Here is a 12,854-nt window from a genome sequence, read left to right on the forward strand (position 1 = left end):
TCTGTTGATTGGTAGCTAGTCAGTTTGCATGGCAGATAGTCAATTTGCCAACAACATTCAATAAGCTGTGTAAGCGTGGCTCTCATTGGCTGTCGCTTCAATGTGGGGCGGAACTAAACAGTCGGAAATGTCTGTCGTCGAATACTGAGATCAGTAACGTGTACTGTACCAGTAGACAGTATATATACATAACATGATCGGCATACGCTTCATAATGTAAAAAGATTACACAAATACATTTTAATTACCTCATGTATAGACTCTGAAACAGCGCTAATCAGTGAAGTACATATGTACATATATGCTACTGTTGTAGCGGAAAAGTCAGTCAGAAATTGTATGGAAAAGAAATCACCTGCTTCTGACTAATTATAACTTTATCGCAAGGTGTGGGAAACCAAATCGGGTACAATGTATGACCAACCATCGTGTTTTGTCAAAATATATTCTGATAAAACATGGCTTTGGCACATACCTGGATGTTAGTAGGGGATGCTATTCCAGATGTAGGCTTAGATTTTTTAAACTCTGTCACCAGTATTTAATCAGATAGATGCATTTGAATCTAGTGTTGACAATTTCTCGGCTAAAATCAACAGACATTTTGTAAACTACCGTCGCGCATGCGCCAACCCCCGAGAACATTACCTGTGTGGGTCGCGCAAATATTAAATTTAAAAATTAAATTGTAAGTATTTAGGCAATGCATTCAAACTCGACGTCTATAACTAGAATAACATCCCCTACTAACATCCAGGTATATATCAAAACCGTGTTTGATCGGAATATATTTTGATAAGACATACTGTAATCTCTTGTCACCTGTACCTGATTTGTTTTCCACACCACACGGACCTTGCAGCGGAAAAGTCAGTCAGAAGGTACAACAGTAGCTAGATTCGGCTGTGACATTACATGTAACATTACAATGGATATAATAGATCTAAACCCAACACATTAACAAACATGATGAAAAATTTGATCCATTGGAACGTTGGTAGATAAGCCACAGTATGAATACTCCCCGAAGTTGAGAGAAATGGCCAATAATTTATGAACAAAACATCCTCAAAACATTCGCTTACTAAGTGAAACAAAACAAAACAAGAGGCCCAGAGGGCCTGTATCGCTCACCTGGCTTTTTGTTAGTAATTATCACAAGAATCTGACAATTAGAAAAATAAGCAAAATTGACTCCCAAAGTTTAATTTTGAATCACAACCATACAATGATGCTATTAATACCATACAAATATGCTATCCAATACATAGGTTCAGAGACAAAGTAATTTTTATGAAAATAGTAGCCTAATTGACCTTTTTGACCTCGCATCTATTGCCGTTTAAGGCCCCGGGGGGTCAGCCCTATCATTTGTACAATTTCAAATCCCAACCCTATAAGGATGCTACCATTGCATTATAAGTGCTCTTCCATTCTTAGTTGCAGAGAAGAAGTCGTTTATATGGAAATAGCTAAATTGACCCCTTTTGACCCCACCCTTCAGGCTCCCGGGGGGGGGGGGGGGGGGGGGGGTCAGCCCCATCATTTGCAAAATTTTGAATCCAAACCCTATAAGGATGTAACCATTGCATTATGAGCGCAATCCCATGTTAAGTTGCAGAGAAAAAGTCATTTATATGGAAATTGACCACTTTTGACCCCGCCCCTCAGGCCCCCGGGGGTCAGCTCTATCATTTGCTCAATTTGGAATCCCCAGCCTACAAGGATGCTACCATTGCATTATGGGTGCTATACCATGCTTAGTTGCAGAGAAGAAGTCATTTATATGGAAATAGCCAAATTGACCTCTTTTGACCCCGCCACTCAGGCCCCCCGGAGGTCAGCCCTATTATTTGCACAATTTTGAATCCCCACCCTATAAGGATGCTACCATTGCATTATGGGTGCTATACCATGCTTAGTTTCAGAGAAGAAGTCGTTTATATGGAAATAGCCAAATTGGCCCCTTTTGACCCCGCCCCTCAGGCCCCCGGGGGGTCAGCCCCATTATTTGTACAATTTTAAATCCCCACACTATAAGGATGATATCATTGCATTATGGGAGCTATCCCATGCTTGGTTTCAGAGAAGAAGTCGTTTATATGGAAATAGCCAAATTCGCCCCTTTTGACCCGGCCCCTCAGCCCCCCCGGGAGTCAGCCCCATCATTTGTACAATTTTGAATCCCCACCCTATAACGATACTACAATTGCATTATGAGTGCTATCTCATGCTTAGTTTCAGAGAAGAAGTCGTTTATATGGAAATAGCCAAATTGACCCCATTTGACCCCGCCCCTCAGGCCCCCTGGGGGTCAGCCCTATCATTTGTACAATTTTGAATCCCCACCCTATAAGGATGCTACCATTGCATTATGGGTGCTATCCCATGCTTAGTTTCAGAGAAGAAGTCGTTTATATGAAAATAGCCAAATTGACCCCATTTGACCCCGCCCCTCAGGCCCCTGGGGGGTCAGCCCCATCATTTGTACAATTTTGAATCCCCACCCTATAAGGATGCTACCATTGCATTATGGGTGCTATCCCATGCTTGGTTTCAGAGAAGAAGTCGTTTTAATATATGGAAATAGCCAAATTGACCCCTTTTGGCCCCGCCCCTCAGGCCCCCGGTGGGTCAGCCCCATCATTTGTACAATTTTCAGTTAGTAGCCCATAAGGATGCTACCAGTCAAATTTTATTGAAATCCGACCAGCGGTTATGGAGAAGAAGTCGATTGTTGACGGACGCCGGACGCTACGGTATCCCATAAGCTCACCTCGGTCCTTTGGACCAGGTGAGCTAAAAACGAATTTTTAATACAGTGATTGAATGTATACATTGTAAAAAATTAAATAGTACACAACGTGATCAAACACATTGTACAACAGAGTCGGGTATGAACATCAAAGATCTGCTGGCTCCGCCTACTTTTCAATGTTGTCAGCGATCTTGTCAGTCGGGGGCAATCAGTCGGGCTGCTGATGCTTCAGCCAATCAGTGCCTTCGTTACATGCGATCTAAAATATAATCTACTGAATCAGTTACCAGCCTACTAGATCAGCTACCAGCCAACGTGTCTATCGAGTGAATGAATGTAAACAGGAACACTTATTGTAACGGCGCTGTAACATCCTATTAACAGCCAGGGTCATGTAAGGATGTGCCAGATTTGTTGGTGGAGGAAATTGGAGTAAACCACCAACAAGCAGTCACTACCTGGCAACTGCCCCACAAGGCGTTTGAACTCATAACCTAGAGGTGGAGGGCTTGTGGTAATATGTCGGGACATTTTCAGCACTCGGCTATCGGCACCATGGTCTAGCTATATCTTATATTTATACAGTTGATTACTCGATAGAAATATCCGAGGCCTACCTCACGAGATATTATTTTGGCAGTGGGGACATCACATGTTTCTGATAATGAAATGAAATCTCCAAAAGATGACATTCTGTCTGCTCCTGTAAAGTAAGCAAACAAATTAATGCACATTAGCCATATGTATAGCCAAAGAATACAAACCATGTGGTAAATTCAAAAATATATTCATTTAATCAAAATAGACAGTAGGATTGCACTGACAGGATTTGACAAGAACAGGCATGGTTTTTCTGCATCAGAGGATCATATCTGAAAAATTGATGAAATTTAATGGCTAAATCATTTTGTTGATTTATATAAATCATTTTCCTGGCTATATACCGTATTTTTGCGCGTATAGTGCGCACCCGCGTATAGTGCGCAGGTACGTTTTTGAGTTCCATTTACGTTTTTGAGTTCCATTTTGGAAAAAAAAAAATTACAAAAAAAAATCTTAGTTTTTGTATCTTCGTTCACAACATTTTGCATTGCCACCAAACACTTTTGAAGAACAAAATCAACCGGTTCTTATTGTTTATCAGTGCTTAAAACAACCTTCTGTTCATTAAAATTAACTGGCGAGAGGAGTTTGACACGATGATTGACACTTTGTTTACACAACGGCAGGCCTAGTTAGCTTGTGAATTGCCGGTGACACTATAATGAGGATATCAACAACGATGTTTTTACAATCAAATAATTAATCATACCTTGTGTAATTCCAAGTGGTATCAATCAAGTCTATTGTGTATCTGTTCGGCATTTAGATTTAATCATTGTCCAAGATATTAGCTGGAAAGCCGACCGAGTAGGCTAATCAACCACAGGTGGCCGCCATATTTGATTACTGACTGCACGCTTCCGTATTCTCAATTATTTCAATTAGTATTGAAATCAGGATAATATCTTACAGAACCATTTCAAAAGATAGTAATAAGAGTAAATTTTACAGTCATACCATCATTTATAGTGCCGATTGGTCAGTGTTAATGTAAGAAGGTTTTAGTTTCGTATTTAATTTGCTGGCTCTGCATGTGGGATTACACTCACTTCCGTAAACATTTGCAAGTTCAAAAGTTATCACATGATGGAGAAACATATTTATAAGGTAATCTGTCTAATGTGACGAATTACTTACACATTTATACATCGTTTCAAGCTCCAGGCTATATTCATTTAGCCATTTAGATTTGGAGATACCTTACTGAAGATTCACGATCGTAACATGAATCCGGTCATGAACACATGTGCTCTCAAAACGGACTTTCAAGGAATTAAAGATAAAAATTTCAAGAGATGTTTTCCTTTTATATTGAATATATGCATTGACCATTGACTTAAAGATCCAAGTATTTAGTCATAATTATTTCACGACAACGTGTACAAAATGTTACTGCACAGCTCGGACCTGCCGGTCGGTGATTATGACCCAGCTAGGACCTGGCTATGCCTTGTACCTGCGTATAGTGCGCACCCCCAACTTTTCACTTGATAAATTATGAAAAAAAGTGCGCACTATACGCGCAAAAATACGGTAAGCTTTGAAATAGCTATTAGCCAAGGGTAATACCTCTTCAAAGTTGTATATTAAACCATTCTTATATTTTGTCAATATTTTAAACTGGTCAAAAAAGAACAAAATTTGTATTTCTTTATCCACGCAATTTAATTATATTGCATGTACCTCTAGCTCTTGCATAGGCCTCGGCCAAGGGAGACAACTCCTCTAAATCATCCACCATACAAACTTTGCGATCCGCCTCACTCATCCCCTGTCCTCCAATGGCAGCACCTGGAAAATGTGGATCATATAATGAGAGAGCTATTTACTGATCTTACACATCAAGCGCTTTATCTACATAAGAGTGGCTTATTCTCTACAAGGGAATGTGTGGAAATAGTTATTGGAAAGTGGAAATTATTGTCAAACACTGATCAAGCTTTCTGAAGATTTCAAGTGTCAAGTATTGGACTACTGTAGCTTAATTATGAGCTGGTACTGGTATTTCTAATACTGAATGAGTACCATATATTTCTCAAATTTTCAGTTTATTCCCATAAATAACTTATACAGCCGAGCTACCCCAACTAAGAACGACGTGTGTGTATAAACCCCTACCGCTCTATCGCTGCTTTGTATCGATGTACTGTATCGATGTACATCAATATCAGTACACTTAATTATTTTTTAAAACTTTACCCTCTTGGAATATATTTGTGAGTTACATCTGTTACCTGCTGGACTGACATGCTTGAATGATGTTGCTGCAGGTTTGTTGCACGCTCGACTGATTTCTCTGACAAGCTGCCACCCATTGAGAGCATCTAGTAAGTTGATAAATCCAGGTGAACCATTTAATACTGAAACGACATGAAAGCAAATATTTGTTAAATATAACTAAAAACCTTGACCAGTAAAATCATTGACCGAGTTAACTGATTTGGAATTCAGACAGTTTATTCTAGGGGCACAAGTGCTTGGATTATCGATGTCAACTGTATGCATGCATATTACAAGCATACATTTATTTATAATTATGTAAGGCTGGTTGACAGAAAGAGGACATTTTACATTATTTTTTTCTGTGGACATTGTCTCTCAAAATTTAAGCAGACATAAAGAAATCCAAGAAGATGTAAGCAGATGAAATTTTTTTTCAACATTCAACATGCAATGAAATTCTAACATCTTTACAAAAAGGGTAATTCGCTTCTTCTTATACCAACTAATTTCGATATATAGCATTCCATCAAAACTTCAAAGTGGAATAGTATTCTTTGGTTACAGGTGTACAGATTCTGAACTATCAATTAATTCACCTTTGATAGGGAGATTGGGTAGTGTGGTGGATATTTGGGCAGGTTTCTGGTGTGGGTTCATGCCATATCGGAGTGATAGTTGTGACGATCCAGCACTGTACTGTCGACGGAAATAGTCCGAGATGGCAGCGTCATATTCAGCTGTGTGGTTAAATGCCTGGAAACAGAGAAAAATTATTTTCTTTATATTATGATCTAAATGTTATTTACAACCCTTACAATAATATTTATCACAAAATCCGCCTGATATCCAATGATTTTACCCGTGTACTGTAATATTTTTGCTGATGTCACTAGTGTAATATGACCTGGAGCAATTCTCATTGGCTGGAAATTCATTGTGATGTCAGACAGAAACAATAAAATGACGTCAGGATTACGAGGCTAGCGGGACATAATGGCGGCCTCTGCGATTTTTCAAATACATTTTGATGTGAATTTTTTTGTTATGTGGGTTTTTGTAGGTATGTGATAACAAGAATTCCACGGAAGTGTATGTGTCACCTGCACAGCATCACAAAAAATAGTTATTTACAGTTGAAAATATTGCTAATAATCAAAGATCTCATTGATATAAAGCAAATTGCTGTAATACACCAAATTTGGTTGAAATCGGACAATAAATAATAAAGTTATTGAGCGGAAACTATAGATTTATCTGTTTTGACGATTTTAAAGTCCCATATCTCTTGCAAATATTGACGTATTTTGACCATTATCGAACTCATCCGAGATCTCAGTGATATAGATATTTATGAAATTTTGTTGAAAATGGACATTAAATATTTAAGTTATCGAGTGGAAACAATGGATTTATCTGTTTTGACGATTTAAAGTCCCATAACTCTTGCAAATATTGACGGATTTATCCATTATCGAGCTCATCCGAGATCTCATTAATATAAAGCAGTATACCAAATTTGGTTGAAATTGGACAATAAATAACAAAGTTATCGAGCGGAAACCATCGATTTATCTGTTTTGACAATTTTAAAGTCCCATAACTCTTGCAAATATTGACGGATTTTAACCATTATCAAACTCATCCGAGATCTCATTTATATAAAGCAGTATATCATATTTGGTTGAAATTGGACAATAAATAATTAAGTTATCGCACGGAAACCGTTTCCCGGACGCCGACGTCGACACCGACATAGTGATTCCTAAGTGTCGCCCCTTGCATTGCATTCGAGTGAAGGCGACACAAAAAGTATTGGAGATAAAGTATCGCCAAGGCTCGCAAAAATAAAAACTTCTTAGACTCGTTTCATAAAATCTCAAATGAAATGAACACTCATATAAGATCTGATATATATTTATATCTAACGGCAAAGATATACTGTGACAGTAAACTTTTAAAAATTTATAAGAGATCCCAGTGGGATCTTAATTGGCACCCACCAAAGAATGATCTATTAGCTAGTTTTACTAAAAATGATCAACAGATATTGTTACCTACAATAAATAAATATGATAAATGTCAACAAATTTGGTTGCTTTTAATCTTGATCTTTTTTATTTTCAAAGTGGCAAGAAAATTTCTGATTTGGCGAGTTGAAATTATATCAACTTGCTGAAAATGGATAGTGGCTTTAAAAATTAAATTCTACCCCTAATATATCAGAATTATCAAAATCCAAGATGGCTACTTATAATCTTTGTAATCTTGCAAAAAACTCCTCTGATCACACCAGTTTTTTTTTACTAATCTCATGAAAAGATAATCCTTTATAAGAAGATCAAGTATTTCACGACGAAGTTTACTGTCCGTCAGTACCCTGCTAGCATAAGATCTTCCACACACGTGTTTCTTATCGTGCACAGCCGTATTGCCTATCAAACTCTAGAACATTGTCCGATAAACTCTGCCCACTTGTTCTTTCGCCTGACCTCAGGTAGGCTATGTAAACTCCGCCCCTACAGAACCACTTGACCAGTTGATAATATCTGTCGCTCAAAATACCGAGATGTTACATCATTTATTGTGTCAACAGTTAGGCCTACACGACAGTAAGGTACAAAATTCCTTGATTTGAAATTAATTCCTCAATTCAAGCATCATACACTATTCAAAGGTAAAACACGTAAGGAGGGTTCCTTAACTTCAGTAATGCTTTGTAAGGGGAATTTTTAGTGTGACTAAGGAGTTTCCATTAAATTATGAATATTGGTGAAACTTGCATGTGGTCCTGCTGCTATACACATATCATAACATGTGAAATTAGGAAAATTATTACTCTAACTATCATCATCAATACTCCAGAGGTTATAACTTAAGTTATATCCATCCCTAGACTATTTTATAGCAAAACTGAAAGCAGCTCAGGAGAAAATCTTAACCAATCACAGGCCTGCAAAGACTTCCTTGGAAGCTCTACATCGAGAGCAGCACCCAAATTTAAAGCCATACAGTAACCCACAGTGTACCGTTATTCCGCTCATTTTATGTACAAGAAAGGACTGAAAAAAATCAGTTCTGTTGTCTCCAGTTTACTATGATATTGTCCAGGGGTGGATATAATATCAGTGATAGTAACCCATTGAGTACCAAGGATGTCTAACACTATGGGACTGACCTTAACAGCTAACTGTTGTCTTGTAGACTCTGTGGTATCGATGCTAGGTGTCTTCTTCATTTCTTCTAAAATTCTTTAAAAAATATGTTCAAGGTCTAACAATATTAAAACAAGAATATACTTATACATGTACTATATTAAGCATGATTCAGTGAAATCACAAAGACAATTTATACAAAACATTAACATTTTATATTTCTAGGGAAAGGATTTAAAGTGAATATTTTTGAAACAACAACTGTATATTAAATAGTCACCAAAAATTCCATCGACAGTATTCTGGTAATTAATCCCTTAAAGCAGTCATCACCATTTTGATTTACTTTCTGTCCAAGCAAAAAACACCTTTGTTTCACAACGTCACATGCAAAAAGTTTTAATATAAAAACATACAAACCGGCCATAGTCAGAAGGATCACAAACTACAGTTACACGTGCGTGGTTCTTAGCAGCTGCACGTAGCAGAGTTACTCCCCCTTCAACAGAAAGGAGATTTTTTGATTAGCTATTCTTCTTCGACATTTAATTTAAGATACATGTAGTTAGGTATAATTCAAATGGGAATAATTAATGTACCACGTGATACCCGATATTAATGTTTGTGCGGTACTATTGTTTCTATTGGTGATAGAATGATGTCCCACGTCTTCATTACTGTCTGAGAAATAGCGGTAAGAAACTTCAACTATCAAAATTCAAGATGGCGTCCTGTCTGCCATCTTGTTCACCGATTGGTACCAAAATGCAATATGCATAACTAGGGGCCTAGGGAAGCTGCACATGAAATTTGAGACAGATCCCTTCATTATTTTTTCTGAGAAATATAGTGGTAACACTGAGAAATAGCAGTAACAAACTTCAACTGGCAAAATTCAAGATGGCATCCTGTCGGCTATTTTGTTCACCGATTGGTACCAAAATGTAGTATGCATAATGTTATGTATGACACTAAATACCATATTTTCCCTAATGAGGGCGCCGGGAGTGGGTAAATGGCCAAGGGGGAAGGGTAAATGGCCAAGGGGGGCGCCGTTATTGGAGACCATTTTTAGATGTTTTTTTCTGAAACAGACTATAGTCATCTTGCTTTTAGTTTTGGTATTTTTCTGAAACTTACTATAATCAACTTATTTGAAGTCAAGTAAGTATTGAAATTACATAACTATGAAGAAATGTATGCACCAGAAGTATTAAACATTGGTTTAATATGTCTGTTTCACAGAATTTTGGCATATCATGCTAGCCTGTTTGTTTACCATGCGTACACAAAATGGGGGACAGTGCTTTCAATCGCTACTTTCGTTTTGTGGCAGATGGAAATTACAGACAAGAGCACACAATAAAATGCTTAAAAATGATAAACATTCCTGTTATTTAGGAACCTTTATAATAGATATACAGTAACTATTCATAAAACCTGTATAGACATCGCTAAAATGTTGTTGCCAGTTAGTCTTCATCCATACATTTGTGTGGGGCATTCAAGTGACACGTTTTATTTTGAACATGGCGTTCTCGCTGTTTCTATGTGTAAACACTTGGCAAAGATGTCCTAAGTTGTCCAATGCAACAAATTTAGTGCTTATACAAGCTGATTGGATATCTGTTAAGCATCAGATTGATGTGAAACGGTATTTTTTTAGCGTCTGCAAAGACAAATCGTCACAATCTGGCACAAAAATTGTATGAAATTAGTTGATTTTTTTCAGCAAAAAATGTGGGGGCGCTCTTATTAGAGGAGGCGCTCTAATAGGGAAAATAAGGTACATGTATGTAGTTATTAGATAAGGGAGATAACTCCTATAGCTATATTATCAATACATCCTAGGTCATATAATTAATTTAGGTTATAGAACTTTCTATAATTATATCATGTATAAACATACATGTTTGCAAACATGTTGATTATAAGTAGGGATCTAGAATGATCTATTTCCAGAAAGTTCTGTGTGTTTATCTGTTTACTGTTTTTAGTTAGATATTTCTAGAAGTGGAAGGTTCTCCAATATTCTTGAATTAGGGTTTAGCTATATATACTCCAGCTGCCCAAGTTTAATCAAAACTGTAATGAGACCTGTAATTAGACATATCTATTTCTGTTATTCTGGGTCATAACAGATTGGGGGCTCTTGTCCGAGATCGATAATTTAATTGTGAAATCTAACTTTGAAAATTTTCAAAATTTGTGTACAAACTTTGAGTTTACATTTGAAACCAACAGCTAGATAAACATGACTACTATATATATGCAGGTAGAACAGTTTGTTAAAGCGCCATCCCTAGAAGTTCTTTTGCAAGTTAGTAAGAAGGATTTACTGTTATTGGGTAAACATTTAGGCCTATCTATCAAAACTAATTTGAGGAAAGCTGAAATTCGGAATGTAATTATAAGATATTTTGTTGACAATGGCAAACTTGACTCTAGTGCATTAGATAGTACGTGAATAGAGGAAACAGTCACTTCAGAAATCCAAATTAGACAACATGAAATGAAAATGAAACAAATAGAGAAAGAAATGAAAGCAAGAGAAATAGAAAAGGAGTTAAGAGAAAAAGAAATTGAAAGAAAATTAAAAGATAAAGAGATTCAGAAAGATCAGATGTTAGAACTAGAGAAGCAAAAAATTCAAGCTGAAACAGAACTTAGAATTAAAGAATTAGAACTAGCTTCTCAAGACGGTTCAAGTAATCTAACTTTTAGGGGTTTACAAGGAAACAGGGGTTTTGATGTTAGTAGAAACGTTAGGTTAGTTCCTCCTTTTCAAGAGAAAGAAGTTGACAAGTATTTTCTGCATTTTGAGAAAAAAACTGACAGTATGAAATGGCCTGAAGATAAGCTTACAATGCTTCGTCAGAGTGTCTTAACTGGTAAAGCTAGAGACATTTTTTCTTCTTTGTCTGTAGATGATATTTCAAATTACCACGTAGTCAAAAAAGCTCTTTTGAAAGCTTATGAGTTAGTTCCTGAGGCTTGCCGCCAGAAATTTCAAAACTCTAGAAAAGGAGAGGAGTTCTCAAGACAAAAACAGTACAACAGGTACTAGTAAATTTGGTCAGCCTAGGAACCCAACCTTTAGTGGCCCTTCTAACGACAAACCTAAATTAGGTGATAAGACTAAGTCTGATTCTAAAACAGATCATAGGGCAGGTGTGGGGTCTCCTTCTGGTCCTGTTTGTAATTTCTGCAAGAAAGTAGGACATGTTATGTCTGAATGTTATTCTCTCCAGCGTAAGGAGCAATGGCGTAAACAATCGGTTCCTTCTGTGTTAGCTATGTCAAAGCCTAGTCAGAAACTTAGTGATATTGTGGTAAAGTGTCTGTTGAGATTAAGAGCTCAGGGTCTGATAGTGTCTTGGAGAAATTCTCTTCCTTCATTTCTGAAGGTTTTGTTTCACTTACTAGTGATATCACCAACTTGAAACCTGTGAAGATTTTGAGAGATACTGGGGCTTCTCATTCTTTAATATTAGATGGCGTAGTGCCTTTGTCTGAGGAGACCTCATGTGGTAGTAGTGTTTTGCTTCAAGGTGTAGAGTTAGGTTTTGTTAATGTGCCTCTCCATTGTGTTTATTTAAAGTCAGACTTGGTATATAACTGGGCCTATCACCATTGGTGTTAGACCAGAACTTCCCATAGAGGGCGTGTAACTCATTTTAGGCAATGACTTGGCTGGAGAGAAAGTTAGGGTAGATCCCTAATTGTCCAGTATCCCTGATAAAACAGGTAGTGCTGAGACTATTCAACAGGAATTTCCTGGTATTTTCCCTTCTTGTGCTGTAACTCGTTCAATGAGTAAGAAGGTTTCTGATGTTGCAGTAGTTGAGGATAATAGTCCAGGGTTAGGTGACACTTTCTTGGCTCATGATATAGAGGATGTCGGGAGCAAGCGTGATCTTTTGGCGATCCTGTAGACTTTGAAAGTGATAGAGTTGTTCCTAACAAGGGTACTTCTTTGGCTGACATGATGAGTAAATCATCTTTGTCTATAGAGGAGCTTATAGTAGAACAGGAAAAAGATCCTGAAATTTCCTTATTGTGTAATTGGGCTTTAAGTGAGGAAGAGGCAGAGAAAGTCCCAGTTTGCTACTTCCGTA

The 12,854-nt window shown here is 37.3% G+C and overlaps 1 protein-coding gene across 2 annotated transcripts in view; it reads right to left on the reverse strand.

The window, feature by feature from the left end:
• LOC138320796 (bifunctional purine biosynthesis protein ATIC-like) overlaps positions 1–12,854 on the reverse strand; it is a 39,563-nt gene that overhangs the window by 10,703 nt on the left and 16,006 nt on the right. For both annotated transcript variants that reach the window (XM_069264013.1, XM_069264014.1), the window contains 6 exons: positions 9,157–9,235; positions 8,760–8,832; positions 6,181–6,337; positions 5,596–5,721; positions 5,045–5,152; positions 3,376–3,461 (listed from right to left, as the gene is read on the reverse strand). In XM_069264013.1, coding sequence (XP_069120114.1) covers positions 3,376–3,461; positions 5,045–5,152; positions 5,596–5,721; positions 6,181–6,337; positions 8,760–8,832; positions 9,157–9,235 — 629 coding nt within the window. The remainder of the gene's footprint in view (positions 1–3,375; positions 3,462–5,044; positions 5,153–5,595; positions 5,722–6,180; positions 6,338–8,759; positions 8,833–9,156; positions 9,236–12,854) is intronic.

The sequence above is a fragment of the Argopecten irradians genome, chromosome 4, assembly GCF_041381155.1.
Source record: "Argopecten irradians isolate NY chromosome 4, Ai_NY, whole genome shotgun sequence".
In the NCBI taxonomy this organism is placed as follows: domain Eukaryota; kingdom Metazoa; phylum Mollusca; class Bivalvia; order Pectinida; family Pectinidae; genus Argopecten; species Argopecten irradians.